Consider the following 22,814-nt stretch of genomic DNA (forward strand, 5'->3'; position numbering starts at 1 on the left):
CAGCCCTGCAGAAGCCAAACGAGCTACCAGAGATGGGAAAGAAGGGAAGAGGCAGCCCCTCTCCCCACCAAACCTGTTGCCAAGCTAATTCCCAGCAGTTGAAGGCATCTGGGATGGCTGGAAATCCTTCTCCAGGGAGAGTCTCCAGACTCCCAGGACCCCCAGGGCTCAGGATGAGCCCCCAGCACTGCTGGCTGGGTGTTCTGCAGAGGAGCAGACGCTGTGTCTCACCAGTCCATGTGCCCCAGAAAGCCAGTGTGTACTGGTTGAACTGGTCCGGGATGGAAAACAACCTCCCCGATGCTCCTGAAGCACCTTCCTGCTCTGAACGAGCCCCTTGCAGGGGCTGATGCTGGAAGGAGTGAGGGGATACAGAAGGACAATAGTGGGGACAGGACAGGAAAGGACAGACCCCAATGCCCTTGGATGCCAACGATGCCCTCGGCTTTATCTCTCTGCCACCCCAAACCTCAGAGAGACCCCAAAGCCCACCCCAAGAAAGGAACAGAGGCAGAGAAGAGACTTGGTGAGAAGAGGTTTGGTAAGAAGAGACTTTTAATCAGACTCTGATACAGCTCTTACAGGGTTTCTCTCGATGGCCGAGGAGCCCGATGGGAACTACGGGGATACAGGGATGTGTCACGATGGGATCTGTGCTTTTACCTGTACACGAGGGTTTCGCCAGCATTGTGCTTTCCCCAGGGGAAGCAGCTCCATCCTGGGGGCTCCCGTGGCCATGCATTGGTCCCTCCCAGCCACCAAGGCCACTGTCCTGGCCACCAAGGCCACCCAGCTCTGCTCCCACCCCTGCCAGCGAGACCCAGGCTCAGGGAGGGATCGGGGACAGGAGAAGGCAGTGGGAGCTGCTCCTGGAGGTGCTGGGGTTCCACGTGGCCTGCCAGGGTCTGGGGGAGGGCTGGGAGGGGAGGCAGGGGCTGTTTTGGAGGGACTGAGGGGAAGGAGCCGTGGGATACTTGGGGACCTGGCTCCAGCCATCCCCTCTGACTCGCACCGGGATCAAGGTCCAGCCCCTGGAGCAGAGCCCGGTGCTGGGGGATGGAGCATCCCAACTCCAGCCCTACAGGCTGGACCAGTATCACAAGGCAGGGCCCCCCCTGCAACCTCCTTTCTGCCTTCTCCAGACCCACTGAACCCCTCCCCAGCTCTGTCCCCAGGGTTTGGACCCCTCCCAATCCCCCCAGCACCTCCTTGTCCCCCAGCCAGGGAAAGCACACTGCTCCCGGCAGCAGGACCTGGGCTGGGAACCGGGCAGGGAGCTGATGGATGTGGGGGGACAGGGACATCGGCAGCGGCTCCCCCTCCTCGTCCCACTGCCTGAAGGAAAACTGAAAAGTGCCTGTGCTCACAACTAGCAGCTATTCCCTGTGCCTCTGTGCAGAGAGAGAGGGAAAAAACGGGATTTCTGGGGCTAAAAGCCACCGGGGGTCGGCCCCACCCACAGCCTGGGACCCCGAGGAGGAGTGTGGAGGGAGAACCTGCCCCGGCGAGCGGGAGAAACCCCCGAGGCAGGCTCGGAAAGTGAGAGAGAACAGCCAGAAGTGAATCCTAAACCCAGGCGCACCCACGGACACGCACACACCCCCCGCACGGACGCACACGCGACAACACGGACCACTTAAAACACACACCCACACACACACCGCCCCCCAACACCCCGTGTCTAACACCGAATGCCACGACAAAACACAGTATTTCCACAGATAAAAGTAAAGGCGTCGTCCCCCTTCCTCCTCCTCTCTCTCCTCCTCCTCTTTCTCTCTGCAGGATTCGCCCAGGGTCGTTGGACCCTCCCTGGGCTGGGGGCGGGGGGAAAGGGACGCCCACCCACCACGGACAAGAAATAAAAAGGTAAAAATATGTCCCTCTCTAGAATGAGAATTGATCTGTACAGCACTGGGAATGAAAATAGGTCACGGGCCACTTTGGAATACAGTTTGTCATTTAACAGCATTTACAGTGACATTTACAGAATAAATATACAATAGAAATAGAGAATCTCTAGGTTATTATTCCATCTCCTCTCTCTGTATATATTTTATATATATATATATGTATATATATATAATATAGCTTTTTTTGTTGCCTTCCTGTTGACTTTGCCTCTCGTTGATGCTGCACGAAGAGGGGAGGGAAGTGAAGCCTCCCTGGCTGGTTTGGGAATGGGGCTGGGAGACACGGGGGAGCCGGATCCTTCCCCGTGGGGCTCGGGGAACATCACATCACACCCTGGGGCTGGGTGGGGTGAAGCATTTTGGCCGTGGGAGGTGTCCTGCTCCACCAACTCCATGGGAGCTGCGGGGGGAAGGCGGCCCCCGGGCTCGGGGGCGTCGGGAAGGGGACACTGGGGCACGATTTGGCTCCTCCTGTTTTGCTGGTCAGGTGGAGGTGGATCCAAACAGAGATGGGAAGGAACATGTTGACTAATGGTGAGGAAAATCCACCAGGTTTGGGCTTCTCCCCCTCAGGGATGATGCAGTGGGGACGTTTCAGTGTCCCTCTGCAGGGACAGGGGAAGGAGGAAGACCTTGGAGGGATGGGGAAGGGGGAACTGCTGGAGGAGCACTGCTGATCCTGACCACACGGATCTGGTGCCTCTCAGAGCCATCACTGAGCTGCCTCAGTTCAGTCCTTGCCTCCATTTTCCCCTGGAAAAATGGTTGATGAAGGGCTGGAGCTAATTGTCCAGGAAGAGTCCCCAGGTCACCAGCTAAGCTCACGAAGAAGGACAACAAATACAGGATCAGAACCCACAGGAGATGTTACTGTGGGGAACCTCCTGGCCCCAGGAATGCTGAGAGGTCAGGGATGTGGTGAATGGACCAGGTACCTTCTGCCTTCACCTCCCAAACAAAACCAAGGTGGAAGAAGAGCCATTGACAGGAAAGCAGAAGAGGGAAGGGAGAGAAGGAGTCATGGACCAGCCCCCCCAAACCTGACCTTCAGACTGGCCTGAAACACCTTCGTGCATGACCCAAGCCCAGCAGGACCAAGGATGAGGTGCTCCCCCAGCTTTTGGAGGCCACAGCAAAGTGCTGAGAGGGAGAGAGAGGCCAAGCCCAAGCAGGCTGCTGCCTCCCTGTCCCCACTGGGAAAGGGGGAATGTGCCACGGTATACTGGGCCCCTTGGCAGAAGTGCTTGCTTATTTCCCTGTGGCATTTAGGGAAATAAGCCCCAGTCCCAGTGGGAGAGACTCAGAGCTGGGAGATCCCACCCTTTCCCAAACAACCTGGGGAGAAACAACATGCAGTCACATCAATCTGATCCTCCAAAAAACATGGATGGCCACAACAGAGGCCCCTGGGCTCTAGCAGGGGCTCACCAACCTCATCAAGAGCCAAGGAGATCTGGGATCTCCCACTTCTGGGACTCCCAACAGCTGCTGCTCCACGGATGCCTGTGGTCCCCAAAAACTGGTCACCCCCATCCAGAAGCTGGTGAGCTCCTGTGGGGGTGCAACAGGACCCCCAAAGGGGGGTCAAAAGGAACAGGAGGAGAAATGAGGAGGCAAGTCCAGAGAGAGTCACTGCCCAGCTCCCCTTGGCTGGAGGGGCACGGGAGGTAAATCAGGGGGTGGTTTCCTGAGAGCTAAACCAGGACTGTGACAGGACTGGATGTCCCACAGCTTCTCTGGGTGTCCCTCTGGGCCATCTGAAGAGAGGAGCAAGAGGAGACGTTCGCCATGCCAGGGATTTTGGTTCAGCAGAACATCCCACACGTGAGGAGTAACTCCAGGAGAGACTCCTCTCCCCCAGCCAGACCCCACCACGCTCACACACCCAAACCACTGTCCCTTCAAAAGTCTTTCTGCCACTCAACACAAAACTTGCCACTTCATCCCATAGCCATGACACCTCCGTGCCTCCAAACAACCCCCAGCCACTGTCCCCATGCTGGTGGCAACAAAGATTCCAAGGATCCACCATCCACAGTCCCAGCCACCCCCATGCTGCTCCCTGCCAACCCTGGTCAGGATTTTGGGGGTCATTTGAGTGTGTCCACAGCTATAAAAACCTACAGGAGATACAACAACAACAACGATGGTGACAACAACAGCACCTTTTTGTGCTCTGAACATCGAGGGTTAAATTGTGCTCGTTGGAATAAGGCCATGACTCCTCCCGGATAAGGGACAAAGACAGGAGGGAAGAGCGCTGGGCGACAGGAGGGAGCGGGGTTGGCTTCTCAACCTGCCTCCGGGTCCTTGTTCCAACCATCAGCTGCTTAGAAAAGAGATTCCTTGCTTCAGATTTGAGAACGACTCTCAGAAAGGTGTCGGAGCGTCTCTTGCTCCTCCTCCCTTCCCCGGGGGCGGTCCCGGGGGGGTCCTGCCTTTCAGCCGAGGGTTGTCGGAGGAGTCCTGCCCCTCCCTCAATCCCTCCTTCCCGGTGTCACCTTACGAACGGCTGCTTTGGGTTATGATTTTATAAGAGGGGTTTCTTCTTCGTCTTCCTTATTAATGAATTTTTCCCGTTGCCTGGACAGCCAGGATCCACTCCCCAGTGCCCTCCTCTCCCGGCGGGGGTGGCGGGCAGGGGGGGCCATCACAGTTCGGACTCGGGGGTGCTGGCCAGGAGGTACCCGCTCCCGTACCGTCCGTTGGGAGCGCTGCTCATCTCCAGGGGGGAATTGCTGCCGGGCCCCAGGTAGGAGCGGTGGGTGGGCATGGGGGACGGGGTCTCACTGGGCACTTTGCTCAGGATGAAACGGGTCTCGTCGTTGTCTTCCAAGTTGGAGATGTCCTTCATCATCCGGCCCTTCTTGTAGGTGACGGAGAGGGCGTTGGAGCCGTCGGACACGAGGTGGAACTGCCGGAGGATGAAGACCAGGGGCAGAGGGAGGGATGCCAGAATGATCAGGGAGATGAGGATGGCCATGGCCCAGGCTGGGTAGAACAGGAACTTCTCAGCAGCCTGGAAGGAACAGATATTAATGTCACGGGGGTGTCACAGCAAAGGTGATGCCCACTGGGTACCACGGCTCTGAAGTGTGAGACAATTCCTGCTGCCTCCTGCAAGACTCCATCCTCAGGGACACCTGGAGCTGGCAGAAAGTGGGTTCAAATCGAGGGGAAGGACATGGCACTGCCCACAGAGATCAACCACAATCCACACTGAAACTTCATTCCGTGGTCAGAACTGGGTGGAGACGTCTGGGCCGGGTGGACAAACGCTGCTGCTCGCAGAGGGTGAGCAGGATGTCACCCAGGAGAGGGGAGCAGAGGTGGGAGGAACGGGGCAGTTGCAGCTCTCCCCTGCTCAGCCAGGACCCCTGGGATGGGGAGGGGGGCTGTGCTCACCTCCTCCCTGATCCAGGCGCTGTATCCCGGGGGGCTGACTCCCAGCTGGATGATGCTGGCGGTCATGAGCACGGCCATGCAGATGGGGGACACGTACTTCCAGGTGTAGTAGTAGAACTGGTAGGGCCGGAATCCCAGCATCTCCGTCAGCTCCTGCATGAACCTGCCAGGGAAGAGATGGAATCCTGCTGTTCTCCCCACCTCCAAGGGACAAACTCCCTCCCAGGAGCCCCTGTTGTAAACTGTGCTCAAGGCAGAGCCTGAAGTAGAACCCAGCTGGTCCTGGGGAGCATCTCAATATCCCTCGAGCCTGTAGGACTTGTGGGAAACTCCTAAGGAAAAGGCCTTTTGAGCATTATCCAGAGCCTCCTTTGCTCTGACCAACTTAGGAACAACAAGAAGCACTGGGGGGAACAGGGTGTCTTTATAGAAGGACATGGAATCCTCAGAACAAAGGTCGATCTCAGGGGACAGGGCACCACAACCAACAGGAGATACCCACAAAAAGAACTTGCTCCTGGGGCTGGGTTACACCAGGGCAGGGCAGGAGGATCAAGGTGATCTGAGCTTTTCTCTTGGAGAAAAAGCCATATAGAAAAGAGCTGGAAGGGTTGGTTTTTTTCAGCCAGGAGTCACAGCACAGTTATTCCTTTTGCTGTACAAGTTCCTTACTTTTTGGTGCCATAAATCCAGGCCACGGCGATGTTCTCCAGGATCACCACGACAGTGAGAGGCAGCGTGGCTGAGTAATCATCAAACATGGTGACAAAGTAGTTCCCAGAGCGCTGCACAAAGATCAGCCCCACCAGGAAGGCGAAAATGCAGCAACCAACTGTGGGGAGCAAATAAGGATGGTCAGCAGAGCCCCCTGAGCAGAACCAAGACCACCAAAGGTCCTTTCCCTGCATTGGAGTGGTCAGCAAACCCCCCTGAGGGACACCAAGACCTCCCCAAGGCCCATTCCCTACATTAGCAAGGCCCAGTTCACATCCACCGTGTCCACACTCTCCTGGAACGTCTCCTCAGGGCAATGGGGACCCCCCACCCCTTCCCCAGGAGGTTGCAGGAGAAAGGACCTCACCTGTGAACACCTCCTTGCGCACCTTGAAGGTGTCGATGATGGGGGTGGTGATGCCCGACATGGTCCCGATCATGCTGCCCAGGCCCAGGTTGATCAGCATCAGGAAGAACATGACGGACCAGAAGGGCGACGCTGGGAAGTGGGTCATGGCTTCAGTGAAGGCGATGAAGGCCAGGCCAGTCCCTTGCACCGACTGTTGAGGGGGACACAGCACCGACGGATGGGAAGAAACACGTCAGGGACACGGACTTCAAGGCCCTGAATGGCTCAGGTCTCCCTCCCTGAACCAGTCCTCAAGGAAAGAAAGCCCCAGTCTGCTGCTGGTGATGACCCTGTGTCCTAGTTAGAACAGCTGGGCCCAGTTCATCACTGGATGGGTGTAACCCAAAACTGTGTATTCTATAGCCTTCCATGCCATTGCCCAGAAACTGTTGTCAATAGACTATTAACACCCTCTGCCCAGAGCAGCCTGACTCATCAGGCTATAAACTGGGTGTTAAGAGGCCTGTGAGATAGGAAGGTGTTTTTGTCATCATGCCCATTGAGGAACCCCCCACCCTGAGGGAGGTACTGAGCGTTCCTTCCTGAACTGGAGAATATATAATCTTGGAGTCTTGGGACTTTTTTAACCACTCGTGGGATCCAGAGGAAGACTGCAGACCACCACTCTCAACCAGACTGCAACCACCACTCTCAACCAGACTGCAACCACCACTCTTGACCAGACTGCAACAGCACTCTCACCAACAGGTTTTTCCTTCTCCTTTTGCTTTGGACTCAGGGGGCCCAACAAACACCACTCTGTTCATGCCCCAGGGTGCTGGGATATACATTGGGGTTTTGTGGGTTAAAACCAATTGTTTGTCTGTATAATCATACTTATTGTATTATTTTATAAATTGTTATTCTGATTTATAATCTCTCTTTTGAGTTGAGTTCATTTCCCCTGCTGGTTTACCTTTAAACCAGCACACCCTGCAAGACTCACTATGGACAGACCTTACCCCAACCCCAGGAGGGACCACAAGGGGAAAACCACAAGGACGTAGATTCCCAGCCGTGGAGGCTCTCTAAAAGAAGTTTTTCCAGATCCATGTGCCCAGGATTGACACAGGGAGGGGCAATGGGTGTGGGTGAGCTCATGAGAGTGCCACCAGGTACCTTGTTGAGCTCGTCCTCCAGCAGGCAGGCATCCAAGCCCAGCTCCTTGAAGTGCCCCTCCTTCACCGTCATGATCACCCTGTACATCTCGTTGTAGTCCTTGGCAGTGAGGTGGGAGAAGTTCACGTGGGGTGGGATGAGGTCATGGCTCAGCACATTGGTGTTCAGGTAGCCCAGGATCTTCTCAGCATTCCTAAGGGACAACAGAACCTCTCAGGTGATGAGAGATGTGTTGGATTTACCTGCAACTGCAGACTAGGAGCCCATCTTAGAGCTGGATTTTAGACTGGAAGAGCTGAATGCCCAACTCCCTCAGTGGGACATCTCTAGAAATACCAGTCTTGGCCATCAGGAACTTGTGTCCACCAAAACCCAGGATCACCCAACCCCAGAGCACTTCCTCTGTTGCCTCCAGAACCACCGCAACCAGCAGCAGCAAAGACCTGCCCACCCCAGACAAATCAAACACGGCTCTTACTCCACCACACATTTCTCGTTCATGATGTTGGCCTTGAAGCCCAGCACAGCAAACACCACCAGGGTGGCCAGCACGGACGTGAAGAAGTTGATGAAGGACACGAGGGTGGCATCGAAGTGGCAGTTGTTGTCCTGCTTGTTGTAGCTGGAGAAGGCGATGACACCCCCAAAGCCCAGGCCCAGGGCAAAGAAAACCTGCGTGGCCGCCTCCCGCCACACCTGGGGGTCCAGCATCTTGTCCAGCTTGGGAGGAAGACAGGAGAAGAAGTTCAGTGGTGTGGTGACCCCACTGCTCACCCCAGTGGAGCCAGAGCTCCACTAAAAGGCTGCTGTGCCTCCAGACTGGGCTGGCCTGGGAGCGTTTTGATGGGAGGTGGAATGAGATGATCTTTAAGGTCCCTTCCAACCCAAACCATTCTGGGACTTCCATGATCTACCACGGTCAGGTCATCACCCAGCACTCACAAGTCCTCTTTCCCACAGGGGCGTGGGGAGGTCAGGCAGAGGTTTGAGCTGCCCCTGCCTCTGGATGCTCCACTTGCCCCAGGGCCTGACCCGGGTGCTCCATCTCCCAGTGCAAAGCCCTGCAGCTTCCCAGCGGAGCCCCAGCTGCCCTGGGGAGGGGTGTCCCTGTCCCCCCACCCCAGGGAGCCACAATCCACCCAGTGATGTGTCTCCATCCTTCCCTGGCCACCTCCTCCTTCCAGAGCACATGGAGCACTGGAAATCCAACATCCTGGCTGGGGGGGTTGTTTTTAAGTCCCAATCCCCCCCAGCCACATCCCCCCTCTCCCAGGAGCCAGAGCTGCAGCCTGGAGGCCTCCCAGCATCATTCATCAAGAGCCCATAATTAATATCTTCCAACAGCCTCGTCGGCTGAGCTGATTCATCTACATCTCTGCTTAATTAATTAATTAGCTGCTTAATTAATAGGCACATACCACCAGCAGAGGTTTTGCTGCCAGTCAGAGTCGGTCCATGAAGTCTTTATGTTTGTATTTGGCCTCAGGCACCCCCCCACTCCCCACCCTGGTGTCTGGGCAGCTGAGGGGGACAGGGTGATGCTGAGGGGTGAGTTTATGAGGCTCTTGGCTGTCCTGGCCACACCCTAAACTTTGGGTGCTGATGACCTGTCAGGATCCCCGAGGTGGTTTGGGGTTGGCACTCTCGTTTTTAGGGTGGGGAGGAAAATAAGGGAAATATAGGGAACTAATAAGAGGAATAAGAAAACTAAGGGGAAACGGGGTGTGACCAGCCAGGGTTTGGGGGCTCTCACCTTGGGTGTGAACATGTGCATGATCCCATCCACTGCCCCACGCAGGAGAAGTCCCCGCACCAAGAAGCAAACCAGCACCAGGTACGGGAAGAGGGAGCTGAAGTACATCACCTGGAGAGAGAGGGATCCAACACGGGCACAGCCTCCTTTCCCACCCAGCCACCTCCCCGTCCAACCCACGGGCAGCAAACTGGGGAGAAGGGGGAGTTTCCCACCCAGGGGGGTTTCCCACCCAGGGGGGTTTCCCACCCCAGGGGGAGGTTTGTTCCTCAGGCAGCCATGGGACCCCTCAGAGCAGGATGTTCCCAGTGCTGGAGCTCAGGTGGATTTGCTGCCCTGGCAGGTCCCTGGCTGCAGCTTGGACTAAACCTCTTCCTTACACTCTCTTTTGATCTTGTTCTGGACCCCCTCAGAGATGGCCCAGACTGTGGAGTGGGTGTGAGCATCCCAAGGGTCACAGCACCCCCCAGCTCCCCCAGACCAGGAGGAAGGGTCTCCATCCTCCCCTGGCCACCTCCCGCTTCCAGAGCACCTGAAGCACTTGAAACCAAACATCAAAGGAGACGTTTGACATCCCAGTCAAAGGAGAGCGAGGTGGGAGGCTCCTGCCCTGAGCACAGAGCCCGGCCAGGCTCAGGGGGCCACCAATACCCACCTTCCCAGAGGACTGGATGCCTTTGATCATGGCCAAGCCAACGAGGCTCCAGGCCACCAACAGACACAGGGTCATCTTCCAGTTGAGGCCCCCGCTCTCCGAGATGGAGTTGGAGATGTCCAGGGTCTCCCGGTACCAGAAGTAGGTGGTGGCCGAGCTCCTCTCACATTCTGTCTCCACAACTGCAACAGAGCAGGGACAGGAGAGCGTAAGGGGGCTGAGGGACAGTCACCCACTGCCTCTTGGGGTTGATCTAATGTGAAAAACCCACTGGAGCAGGCCAGGGAAGGGAGGTACCTCTGGAAGCTAAGAGGCAGGAATTAATGGGGTTTGTTTTCAGCAGGAAAAATAAGAGACAGAACATAAAACCATTACCAGGTGAAAATTAGATATTAAATACAGGGAGAGACATTTTTATTTGCTATAAATCCCCTCAGAGTGTCCCAAGGAGGTGCTCAGATGATATCAAACACCATTAGCTCCATCAGTGTCTCCGTCGGGCACCAATGGAACAGCCAGGTCCTGGATCAGATCCTGGCCTCAAGTACTGAGGAAGCCTGAAAATCCACACTGTGGATTCCCAAACTGGTACCCAATCCCACTAGTGGGGTCAGAGAGTGTGGAAGACCTTCATCCAACTTCATTCATCAAGAGCCCATAATTAATACCTTCCAACAGCCTCGTTGGCAAGGGAGAGCTCTCCATGTGCTCAGGGCGAGCAGAGAGGACTCAGTGCCCCAGGAGACACCTCAGGCCCCAACCTGTGACAGCCACAGGGGTTGGGGGTCTCCAGTGCCCCCAGCCCCCTTCCCTGGGAGCTGCTCCCTCCCAGCTGAGCCCCCCCGGCCCCAGGGCTGTTCCTTACTGGCCACCGAGCCGTTCTTCACCAGGGGACACTCGCTCCAGGGCAGCGGGTACTGGAAGGACTTGAAGAAGTAGAAGATGCTCCAGCCGATGATGACATTGTAATAGAGACCGACAAAAAAACACACCTGGGGGGAGGAGGGAGAGAGGACACAGCCTCAAATCACAGGGCAGTGACACTGTACCTCAAATCACAGGGCAGTGACACTGTCCCCACCCTCCCGCTGGGCAGAGAGTGGGGTGCAGGGATCAGGGCATGGGCCCATCCCCAAACCAGCCCGTGAGTGGAGTGGAAATACACCCCCTGACCTCTCAAACCTCCCCATGGGGTCCCCGGGGTTTGGTTCCACCCCACCCAACCCGAGGTGGGGTCTGGGGGCTCCCCAGGGCACACTCACGAGGCAGCTGGCGTAGCCAATGCCCCCCAGGCGGGGACAGATGTAATTCCAGACTCCGATGCTGCCCCTGCGGATCCGCTGCCCCACCGCCAGCTCCAGGAAGAACAGGGGGAGCCCGATGATGATGAGCAGGACCAGGTATGGGACCAAGTAGGCACCTGGAGGGGGTGAGAAAGGTCGTCATGGACCCTTCTCTCTGTTCCCAAGGACATGGAACAGGGATGGACAGGCAGGGACAGGCTCTGCCTGGTCCATCAGCTCCTTTGCAAATGGCCTCAAGTTGCACCAGGGAAGGTTTAGGTTGGATATCGGGCACAGTTTCTCCATGGAAAGGGTGGTCAGGCCCTGGCACAGCTGCCCAGGGCAGAAGTGGAGTCACCATCCCTAGAGGGGTTTAAAAGATGTGTGGATGTGACACTTGGGGACAGGGGTTAGTAGTGAGGATGGCAGTGCTGGGTTTGGCTTGGTGGTCTTAGAGGGCTTTTCCAACCTAAATGATTCCATGATCTGGGAATGAAGATTAGAGCCTGGCCAGCAGAGAAGCTTGTGGAGAGGAGCAAACATACATGTGGAAGGAAAGGGTGCAACACCCCCTGCCAGTGTGGGGACATGTGGGATTGACCCCAAAGCACACAAAGACCCCCTGTGTCCATAGACACCCCATGTGCAAGGACACCCCTGCAGGAGCCAATCCATGGGGACACGGCCACATCCCCCCCGGCCATCTCGGGCACGGAGGGAGGCAGGACCCTCCTGTTCCCTGGGTCCTGCCTGTGCTCATCTGTCCAACACATCCCAAACAGCAGCACCCACCACCCCACTGCCAGCTGGGGCAGAGCGAAATCCTCTGGCGGGGGAGGCAGAGCTGAGAGGAAGAACTCGGTGAATCTCTGTCTGATTGCTGAGGCTGGAGAGGAACCCGGGGCTCCCGAGGCCAAGTGACCGTAAAGGATGCGATGACTCAACGCTGCAGATGATGAACGACTCCAGCCTCCTGCCAGGAGCCGGGACCGGCTCGGGAGCACGTGGCTGCCTCCGGCAGGGCAGCTGGCAGCGAAAATTCCCGGCTGGATTGACACCTCGGTGACAGCCACCACCCCACGGCCCGGCCGGGACCTGGAGCAGCTGCTGCTGCTCTGAGCAGGGGCTCTGCAAATCCAGAGGTTGGGATCATGTGTTAGAAATGCAGGGGGAGCAAAACTGAGGTGCAGCAGCTCCGGGTGATTGGGAGGGGGAAAGGAGAGGCAGGGAGCAGAGCTGGAGCTGGTGGAATTCGGGAAGGACCACGAGCGTCCCGTCTCTGCAACGCCCTCCCGGGCATCCCAGCCTGAGACAGACGGACACGTTCACATGGAAATGTGTCCAATACTGGAGATTTTCTTGCTGTGATGTCTGGGAAGCTGGGCACCAGCTCAAGCCTGTACATCACCATGCTCAGCAGCACCAGGGCCGGCCCATGCCAGCTCTTGGCACATCGAGTGCTGGGAATTTGGCTCCAGCCCATCCTGCTCCCGGCACAGCCGACATCCCCCGCAGGCACCTGCTCGGGGAGCAGGAGAGGAGCAGCAGCCACCAGCACATCCTGAGGCTGCTCAGCACGGCCGGGAATGCTCTGTCCATCCCTCCCGACCTCCTGCATCCTGCTGGCTGGCACCACGCCACAGCCCAGGGGAATCCCAGCCAAGGGGGGGAGAAAAGGCAGAAAATCAGTGTCTGCCCCATGGGACAGAGAGATGAGGCCACCTGGGCTAAAGAAAAAGGGAAAGAGAAAGGGAAAGGGAAAGGGAAAGGGAAAGGGAAAGGGAAAGGGAAAGGGAAAGGGAAAGGGAAAGGGAAAGGGAAAGGGAAAGGGAAAGGGGTGCTGACTGCACATTTGGCAGGATGACTCATCCTAATGACAACTGGAGATGTTTCAGTTATTGAGGGCGCTGCAGCTTTTCCAGCTGTGGGGCTGGGGGCACAAGGGATGCAACGCCGGGAACACGGAATGCTCAGGGGGAGACAGGAGCACTGGGCTGGTCCTGGCCCCCGGCAGCACTGCTGGGAAGGGGCCAGGTTTGGGTTAATGATGAGGGACCCACCCAGTCATCAGTGTCATGAAGGGTGGTGGGTGTCAGCACAGCTGGATGAGGTCTGGCCCTCTGGGCTGCTCCTGGGAGCCCAAGGAGGAGGCACGGGGTGGGATGAGAGAACAGACTGGTGGAAGGAGGATCTGGGAAAGGACTGGAGTCTGGACAATGTGGCTTCAGGACCCAGGGAAATGGAGGGATTCTCTCTTCCCATTTTCCCCCTAGTTTACAAAATTGCCCCAGCAGGAATCAGGAGCTGCAGCAAGAAATCCTGGGTCCTGCCCTGGGATTCACCTTGACTTTGGAGTGGGCAGGTGGACAACCTTTAGGAAGAGGCTGTCCAGGAGATTCCAACAACTCAGCACAACTCCTGGCTGCCCCTTTCCACCTTCAGAGCCCACATAACCCACTTTAGAGCCCAAATAACCCCTGTCCTGCCCCAGCATCCACACCCCGATGTGCAGCGGGGCAGAACTGGGCCATATCCCCCTCTCCAAGGGCTGATCCCAGCCCTGCCCCGGGTCTCACCTCCTCCATTCTTCTGGCAGAGGTAGGGGAAGCGCCAGACGTTGCCCAGCCCCACGGAGTAGCCGATCTGGGCGAGGATATACTGGAGTTTGCTGTTCCAGGCCGGCCTCTCCGCATCCAGGTCCTCCTCCCCCTCCTTCTGCTTGTCCCAGGCCTCCCCTCCCGTCACGTTGAGGACGCTGCGTTTGTAGTCCACGGGCTCCTGGTGGGCCAGCAGGTCGGCCACCGACTCGGTGACATGTTCGCTGCTGTGCTCCCGCTGCGTCACCTTGCTGTTCTTGGGCATTGGGACGGCTCCGGGCGGTCCCAGGGGTGGGATGGGGTGAGGGAAGGAGATGAACGTCCCGCGGGGAACGGCACTGGTGTGAGCTACAGCTCAGGCCTCACCTCCTCGGCATCAGCAGGACCTGGATGGGGAAGGGGTCAGTGGAGGGGGTTGGGTTTGTTTTATCCTCTGATGGGACCAGCAGCACTGGGGGAGAAGGGTTTCCATCATCCCATCCTTGGGGACCTTCAGCTGAACCAGGAGCGTGCCCTTCTCCATAAAGGATGGACCAGGAGCAACTCCCCAGTGGAGCATTGTAGAGTCCCAGGATGGTTTGGGTTGGAAGGGACCTTAAACCTCATCCAGTCCAACCCCCTGCCATGGGCAGGGACACCTTCCACCAGCCCAAGTTGCTCCAAGCCCCATCCAAGCTGGCCTTGGACACTTCCAGGGATGGGGCAGCCACAGCTTCTCTCATTCATGGAGAAGGGCCCCCTGTGACCCCCAGCAGGGAATTTCCCTGGGCTCCAGAGGACAGGGACAAGTGATGGAGCTGCTCACATCACTGTGACACCTCTTGCCCCTCCAACACCCCCAGGCAGCAGCTGAACCCCACAAAATCTGACACCAACTCCAGCTCTGCCCAAGGCCCTGCCCTCCCTGTCCTGCTCCCTCCCCTCCTGGCCATTGGCAGAGCCCTGGATAAGCTCCACGACAACTTGGAAGCTTTCAGGGGACAGTGACAAACACCCAGGATATCTCTCCATCCCGGGACATTATCAGGAGTGACATAAAATCCTTGGAGCCTGATGTTAAATCTTCCCAGGCAGCTTTACAGGGGAGAACAGCAGCCAAGGCCAAGCCATCAATCCAGCCCCTCCTGCTTCCCAGCTTCCAACCTGGGCCAGGAGGAGTGATCCTGCATGGAGGCATCTCCACAACCTGGCTCAGCCCTGCAGGTCTCACTCCCACCTCAAATATCTCAGGAACACTGTAGGAATGTGCTCTGCTGCTCCCCAGCCTGGGAAAGCACCATGTCCCTCCTCTCCACACTGGGAGAACTGGGGTGGGACTGGCAGCTCCCAACCCTGCTGGGACTGTGGTGCTTCACCAAGCGGGGAGAAAACACAGAAACCCCACAACAAACCCCTCATCTTGCAAAAATGACTCTCCTGAAGAGCCAGGCTTCCTTCTTTCCCATCCTCTCTGTCCCTGTTTCCCAGGGGACACACGGCTGGTTGCTGGGTCCTGGCAGAGCTCTGGTGCCACACCCAGGGAATGATCCCCCCCTGGCCTGGCTGCAGCACCATCCCCCCAGCCTGGGGGCTTTCTCAGTCAGCTCCAAGCTCGTCCAAGCCCCCGGTGGCCTCTCACAGGTGACATTGCCCAAACACCCCCTCGGCCTTGGGAAAACCAACCCTCATCCGTACCGGGATGGAGGATGGATAATGCAGGGTGGGCCTCCCGCTGTCCCTTCTGCCTCCATGATTTTTCAGAGCCTTTCCCAGCTCTTCTTGCCTTTGGAGAAACATTTTTGATCCAATCTAGCCCCCAGTCCCAGCCCTTTTCACAGCAGCAGAGCCACTTCCCCACCAGGGCACTGACGTCCCCAGATGGGGCAGAGCAGCAGCAGCAGCAGGAAACCTCCCCCTCCCTCGCCTTCACCTCGGTGCTTTTTCACCCCTGAAGAAAGTTCCCCCTTTGCCAGGCCTTGTTCCTATAACAAAAAAAAAAAATCTATTTTCGGCTGTCGGCTGCATCTGTTGCCAGGCAACCACCTCGGCTCCGCATCTTTCCCGGATCCGGCTCCTCCGGAGAAGCCGTTTCAATTATCCATTTAAATGATCCTTTCAGGGCCGGGCCGGCGCTGTTTGATTTCCTAACGAAGGCTCATTCACAGAACCCGCTCACGGCTCGATCGTGGCAATTACGGGCACGTGGCTGCCCGGGGCTGGAGCATCTCCCCGGGGTGGGGAGGGAGGGGAAGGGTCAGGAAATCGCCGGGATTTCCGTCGGGTTGGGATCGGGCTGTGTGTGGGTTTGTGCAGACCCGGGTGAATCCCCCACGGGCTGTTTGCTGCTCCTCCTCTGCTCAGCAGCTGCTTCAGCTCCTTGGGAGCATCGGGATTGCTCAGCCTGGGGATGAAGTATCCCTTTGTTCCAGGGACAGAGCCAAGGTGGCCAGTGAGGAGCTGGCTGAGCCCCTGGAGCAGTGTCCCACGCTCAGGGCATCCTCAAAGGCTCTCCTGGGACAGCTCAGCTCCTTGGAGGTACCCTGCTCCAGGGAAGGGGGTGCTGGGCCAGGACAGACCCCACAACATCCCACCCTGGGTCTCAACCTCAGTTCAGGTCCCCCCAGTGTTATTCTGAGGGGCTGAGAGGCAGCAGGTCCTGGAGGAGCAAGGTCCTTCCAGCACCTCCAATACCCAAGGGCTCTCAGAGGACACTCCAGACAGCAACATTCCCAGAGGATTTGGGGCATCAGACGTGTTCAGCTGGGCCAAGGGTTCTCCAGACACTGGGATGAGGGTGAAGAAACAGTCTTCCTCCCCACAGGAGAGGCACCCAAATTGAACTAGAGGGGGAAACTATGGCAGAGATCCAAACCCTGCTCCTGGAATGGCTCTGGCAGTGTCCCCATGGCTTTCTTGGGAACATCCTGCTGTCTCCCAGTGGCTCAGCCCCAGCCTGGGGATGAAGATGTTGCCAAGGCCTGAAGGAGAGAGGATCCTTCCCGACAGTGATGCCGTGAGCTCACCCAGCCTTTGCCATCCACATTCCTGCTGGAACCGTGGGATGATCCCAGCCAGAACCAGCCTGGAACCACCAGCCCACCCGGCCCAGGGACACTATCCAGGGAAAGCAGGGCCAGCAGGGCTCTTCCTATTCCTTTCCCCAGCATGTCCTATCAGCTCCAAGGTCCCCACCCCTCAAATTGAAAAGCACAGGCCAAATCCATCCGAGAGAGGTATTTCCACGCATTTCTTTGATTGAGAAGGGAATTTAATCAAAAATTCATCCGCCAAAAATAACAACCACCCTGTGAGAAAGACAAGGCTGATCAGCTGACAACCAGGAGCTTTCCGGGCTGGAGAGAGAGAGAAAACCCTTGTCACTGACAGATGGAGATTCAGCTTGTTTACTTAGTCCTCGTGACCTTAATTTTCTTAAATGTGCCTTTTTTCTCTCTCTGGAGAAGACAGATGAGGGTCTTCCAGAGCAGGAACCTCACTTGTGCTGCCAGACCAGGGTTGCCTTTGCACCCACAGCTCTGCCCAGGTAAAACCAGAGCTGCTGCCACCCAGCTGGAGAGAGAACATGGATTTTCCCACAGCAGGAGCGGGGGAAGGACCAGTTCGTGCTGGGGTTGGTCCTGGTGTCTCTGAGTGCAGCCAACACAGCCCATGGGAGCTACAAGGGGAGACACTGGGGCTCTCCCTGGGGACAACTCCCCTCCTCGTGCTCCATGTCCCACTTTCCTGGGTCCAGGGGATTCCTTCATGTCCAACCCCTTGCAAAGCAACCATTCCCTAAGCCCTGATCCCAGAGCTGAGCCTGGGGCTCCAGCTTGCACAAAGTGACACTCCCCACCCCTGTCCCCTGTCCAGGTGACATTTTTCCCCATCCACATCCCCTGTCCAGGTGACATTTCCCCATCCCTGTCCCCTGTCCAGGTGACACCTCCCCCCCAACCCTGTCCAGGTGGGTCCACAAGGACTGTATCCCTTGGGATTGAGCCATCACTGCAGCAGATCCATGGTTTTCCATGGAACAAGCTGGATTCACCCCACACAGGGCTGAAGAAGCTCCTGCTTTGCTACACCCAGAGGGTTTAATCCCTGCCCAGAGGCTCCGACTGATCCCAAAAACATGGACTAGGGCAAAGCTGCTGTTTGGGATGAGTGCAGACCCCCAGGGCCCTGCAGCAGCACCCCAGGGTGTGGGGGAGGGATGTTGGGATGTGTCCTGCTGAGCCCAGCCGCGGTTCCTCAGGGCTGGGGAGCCACGAAGATGCTGGAACCGGGTCAGGAAAGCTTCCAGCTGGGCCTGGGAGGGCAGAGACAGTAAGGGGGAGAGGGGGATTCACAGCTGCCAGCACAGTCTGGGTCCAAAGGATGGGACAGGGGGAGATTTCTCCTCCCCCGTGCCCAAATTCTATATTTACGCCTGTTTGGGTCTAAAAAGGGAAACTGAGGCAGGTAAAAACTACAAGCTGGGATTGGGTGAGTTCAAAATGAATATTTAAAGCCTTGGGGACTCTCTGCTGTCCCTCCCTGTCCCAGCATCAACCCCCCTTCAGCTGCTGCAGAGCTTCCACTCAAATCCCCCTGAAGGAGACGGGAAGATGCTCCTGACGAAGCTCCTGGTGAAGGATCCAGCTCACCAGGCCCAGGAAGGTCCTGCTCATCCCATCAAGGTCACAGAGAAGGGAAGGGAGAGGTGGTAGAGGCACAGAGGAATTTCAGGAGGTAGAAATCCTCCCTCAGGATCGGGCTGGGAGATCTGAGCATCCATTTGCAGCTCCCCACACCCAGAGGCAGGGAAATCCTGCCCCCAAGGCCAGGCTGTTCTGTGCAGATGGGGAGACTGGAGCAGGGAGGAGAAGGGACAGATCCAAGGTCACCCAGGAAGCAGCGAGGCCAGGAAAGAGAGGAGAGGGAAGGAACAATCATCTCTCCTGTTTTCCCTCGGTCCTGCACAGCCCAGGGGAAGGAGCTCAGGGTGCACATCCCACGAGCCCAAACCATGGGAAAAACACCTTCCAGGCCCTGCCTGCTGCTTCCCATGATCAGGAGAGCCTCTGCAGTGGGAGAGGGATCACCCTGGCAGAGTCAGTCCTTTGGGAGACGTTCTGCCTTTGGGAAGCATCCCGCTCTTCCAAACCACAAAAACCAAGGGCAGGACCCTCCGAGCAGCATCCGAGCTCTGCTTCCGAGCCCCAAGAGGAGATTCTCACTAAAGGCAGAAGTGTTGCAGCTCTGATCCCCCCCAGGGACCTGTCTGGAACCCCTGACCCACAAAATTCCCTTCCACCAGGGAGGGGGAAGCAGGAAAGGCTGCTCCAAGACACCTCCATCTTAAACCTATTTCCTGCTGGGCTTTGCTCCTCCCTGCTCGGCCTCCAGCTCCACAGGGAAGGGTTTTGCCATCCGGGCTCATTAGGGCTGCTCCCATTCTCCCCTTTTTATAACGAGCCCCGCTAATTAGCGCCTGGCTAATTAGAGGACACAGGGGTGACTCAGTGTCAGCGGGTGTGTTTGCTCCTCACCCCCACACCTGGGGAGGCACGAACTTTGGGTGGGGTGGGTGTGAGGAGCTGGGAGAGCACAGGAGAAGCTTTCCTGGGAGCCAGGCTCCTGTCCTGGAGCAGCTCTGTGACCTGGAGGTGGCATTTGCCCTCCGAAGGTGTTTGAGGGGCAGACAAACCCCCCGTCCCGCTTTAGCATCGTGACACAGGAGCTGAGCTGAGTCAGAGCTGCCCCCGCTTCTGCTGCACACCCACCCCTGGCTCCTGCCAGAAAAGCACCCAGATGTTATAAATAACCCCCGTTCCTCCAAAGGGAAGCAGAGGTGGGGCTGCTCCAGGCCTCGCTCCACCCTGGGGGTGGGTGCCCTTCCCACCCAAAGGGCACCTTTCCCGTGCCACGTGAGTTCCCTTCCTGCTCGGGCTGTGGGTGCCCTTCCCATTCCAGAACTGGGGGTCTTTCCCCCTTGGTGGGTGCCTGTCCCACCCCGGGGTTTTCACACATTGCAGCAACTCGTTTCTCCAACAGGTGCCAAGAAACCTCCAGAAAAGACCATTTTGCCGATTGGGTCGTGAGATGGGCCCTGGAGGAGGACAAGCCTGGGCACCTGGGTTTGTCACGAAGCACTGGAGCCCGTTGATTCATCGGATCTGGGCTCCTTTCCTGTCCCATTTGGTATCATGAGAACACACATCAGCTGCAATAACGTGACACCAGAGCAAACCAACACCACATGATCCCTCCGGGGCCCGCTTTGATTCACCAGATGATCTTTTTCCACTTCAATCTCAGTGATGCCTCGTAACTCACCCCCCTCCAGCCAAGGGTTGGTGACTGAACCCCAAAGCAGCCAAGATTTATCCCAAAAAGCCCCAAAGGGGCAGCACGCGGGTCCCGCCGCCAGCGCTGCTTTTCCCTGTTGTAACTCCTGGAGCTGCTGCCACGTTTGTAAACAAACAATTCCAAATGCAGCCCAGGATGGGGTGAAAGCAGAGCCTCTCCTCCCAGGGGGGTGCTTTTGCCTGGATTTGCAGGTCAGCATCTGGTTTAGGGTCAGTTTGATCCTCGTGACTCCAGATTCCCTGCTCTGTGAAAGCCTGAAGCAGCAGTGGAGGGTTTAAACCAAACCCTTTAATTCCTATTGATTTTAGAGGAGCCACCTCCAGTTTATCCCAGTGGACAGCTCAGACCCACATTTTGTTCCCCTTGGAGCAGCTGAGCTGCAGTCAAACCCCAGCCAGGTTCCTTGACCTAGTCCTGACACCTCTGGAGAAATATTCAGCAGAAACTCTCCTCCCTGCCAAGAATAGCTCCGGGTTTTTTCCTACCCAGACCAGAAATAGTTGCATCAGCTCCTGATGGACTCAAACCTCAGGTGCCTCAGACACAAGGCATGATCTGGGAAGAAGGATTTCACCTTCTGGATCCTCTACAAAGAGCTGGGAGCAGAAATCCCCACGAGTCCAAGCCCCATGTCCCCGCAGCGATGGAAATTTGGCCCCGGCCAAGCCTGAAACACCCACCTTTGGGTGCATCCCCACACCCAGTATTGGGGATTTCACAAAACCAGGAGCCCAAGCCCCGTTTTTCTGCCTCAAACCCAACCAGCCACGCTCAGGGAGCAGCATAAAAACAAATAAAAGAAGGGGCAATTACCCCACACACACACACACACTTCAGGGGCCAGGACCCAAACATTCATCGCAGCCAAACGCTTTCTCCTCTCCCAATGTTATTGTCAAGGTCAACCTGGAGGCTGCATTTCCAGCCATCCTCAAAAGGGATGAGCCCCCCACCAACAAGAGCCAGGCAGGCACCCAGTGCCACCCCCCCAGCGACCCCCAGCCCCCCGGGGTGGCTCAAGCCATTTGCTGTCTCTCAGTGTCCCCCCGGCCCTGGATGCCACCACCCTTAGGGCCACGGCTGGTGCCTCCAGGCTGAGGTGAACCCTCCATTAACCCCCCGACCCGTCCCTGAGCATCTTCCCCTCAAAAAGCCCTGGTGGGGAGGGGGCACCCAGAGCCGGGAGCCCCCGGGGAGGGGGGAGATCCTGGGGAGCGGAGCCCCGGAGCGGGGAGCGGGGGGAGCATCCTTACCTTGGCGCTGCGGGGAGGATGAAACCGACCCGATCCCGGGAAAAACCCGCCCGATCCCGAAGGAAACGGCGCAAATTCCCGGTAGAAATCACCCAGGTTCCCCCCGCTCCGGTGCGGGGGGGGGGGGTCGAGACCGGGCGGTGGCGGGGCCGGTCCGAGGCTCCCGGTGCTGCGGGAAATCGGGCAAACTGGAGCGGCAGCGAGCGGGAAAAGGGGAGCGGTGACCGGGAACGGCTCCGCACGGCGCGGCGGTGAAGCTCCGAGGCGGCGGTGACTCCGCTCCGCGTCCCCTCCTCGCCCCGCCACCGCCCGGGGGATGCGCGCTGGGCTCGCCCGGCCCCGCTGCCCTTCGCCGGGAGGGAGGTAACGCCGCTCTCGGCTCCCGGGAAATAAATAAATAAAGGGAAAGCAATTAGAGGAGGGGGGGGAAAGGAAAAATTAAAAAAAAAATACTCAATGGGAAGGGACACGCAGCCCTGACGCAGGCTTGAGTCACAGGGCTGCGCGTCAAAGCTGGGGTGCCGGGCCACCCCCCCCGCGCCGAGGGAGGCTCTGGCGTTAGAAAAAACCAGTGTCGAGTCCCGGCACGAGGGGTGGGCTCGGTTTGGCTGCGGGAGAAAGTAAAACCCACTGAAATGCCCCAAAAGAGCGGCCCCGGGGATGCCCCGGGGAAGGAGAGTGTTTGGTGGGGGTCGGTCACCACTTTCCTCTGTTATTGTGGAATGGTTTGGTTTGGAAGGGATCTCAGAGATCCAGTTCCACTCCCTGCCCTGCCACGGGCAGGCACACCTTCCAACCTGGCCTTGGACCCTCCCAGGGATGGGGCAGCCACAGCTGCTCTGGGCAACCTGTGCCAGGGCCTGCCCACCCTCCCAGGAAAGAATTCCTTCCCAATATCCCACCTAAATTCCCCCTTTTTCAGTGTGAAGCCATTTGTCCTTGCTCTGTCACTCCAGTTCCTGATGAACAGTCATCTGGTTTCCTGGTAGGCCCCTTCAGATCCTGGAAGGTGCTGTGAGGTCTCCACCTTTAACATACCTTTAATCCACCTTTAACGTACCTTTAACCCACCCTTAATGTACCTTTAACCCACCCTTAATGCACCTTTAACCCACCTTTAATGTACCTTTAACCCACCTTTAATGCAGATGATAAAATTCCTCAGGTAAAAGGACCCCACTTTCCATCCCAAGCGGACACAGCAGGATATAACACCACATTTTATCCAGGGCAAGGCAGGAATGCTCTGCACAAACGGCTCTTCAGGTCCAACAAATCCCAAATCCAGCCTTCTGAGCCTGATTTCTCCCGGTCCCTGAGGCAGTTTGGATGTTTGACGTGGGGAGCAGAGCCCAGGACACCTGGAGGGCTCAGCCCTCC

The 22,814-nt window shown here is 57.4% G+C and overlaps 1 protein-coding gene across 2 annotated transcripts; it reads right to left on the reverse strand.

The window, feature by feature from the left end:
- Nucleotides 1-525: 525 nt before the first annotated feature.
- On the reverse strand, nt 526-21,976 carry SLC6A17 (solute carrier family 6 member 17). Of its 2 annotated transcripts, XM_027665687.1 has the most exons (12): nt 21,435-21,976; nt 13,828-14,234; nt 11,231-11,388; nt 10,834-10,960; nt 9,969-10,150; nt 9,314-9,424; nt 8,039-8,280; nt 7,561-7,753; nt 6,400-6,592; nt 5,991-6,150; nt 5,319-5,481; nt 4,564-4,932 (listed from the first exon to the last, which is right to left on the reverse strand). In XM_027665687.1, the coding sequence occupies exons 2-12, from the start codon at nt 14,111-14,113 to the stop codon at nt 4,564-4,566; spliced, it is 2,184 nt and encodes a 727-aa protein (XP_027521488.1). In that variant the 5' UTR covers nt 14,114-14,234; nt 21,435-21,976. The 2 variants fall into 2 exon arrangements, with proteins under 2 accessions (XP_027521489.1, XP_027521488.1); XM_027665688.1 differs by lacking the exon at nt 21,435-21,976 and having other exon boundaries at nt 526-4,932; nt 13,828-14,113.
- Between the last annotated feature and the right edge of the window lie 838 nt (nt 21,977-22,814).

This window comes from Corapipo altera, unplaced genomic scaffold (genome assembly GCF_003945725.1).
Source record: "Corapipo altera isolate COAL_440 unplaced genomic scaffold, ASM394572v1 202, whole genome shotgun sequence".
NCBI classification, from domain to species: Eukaryota; Metazoa; Chordata; class Aves; order Passeriformes; family Pipridae; genus Corapipo; species Corapipo altera.

Bases quoted from the DNA above. Each gene is read 5' to 3' on its own strand.
- SLC6A17 (XM_027665688.1), bottom strand. From the start codon at position 14,113: ATGCCCAAGAACAGCAAGGTGACGCAGCGGGAGCACAGCAGCGAACAT. The intron at 10,961-11,230 runs GTGAGTGTGCCC...TCCTCCCCCCAG, and splicing joins TTGGCTACGCCAGCTGCCTC to GTGTGTTTTTTTGTCGGTCT. The intron at 5,482-5,990 runs GTAAGGAACTTG...CTTCCCTGGCAG, and splicing joins TGGATTTATGGCACCAAAAA to GTTCATGCAGGAGCTGACGG.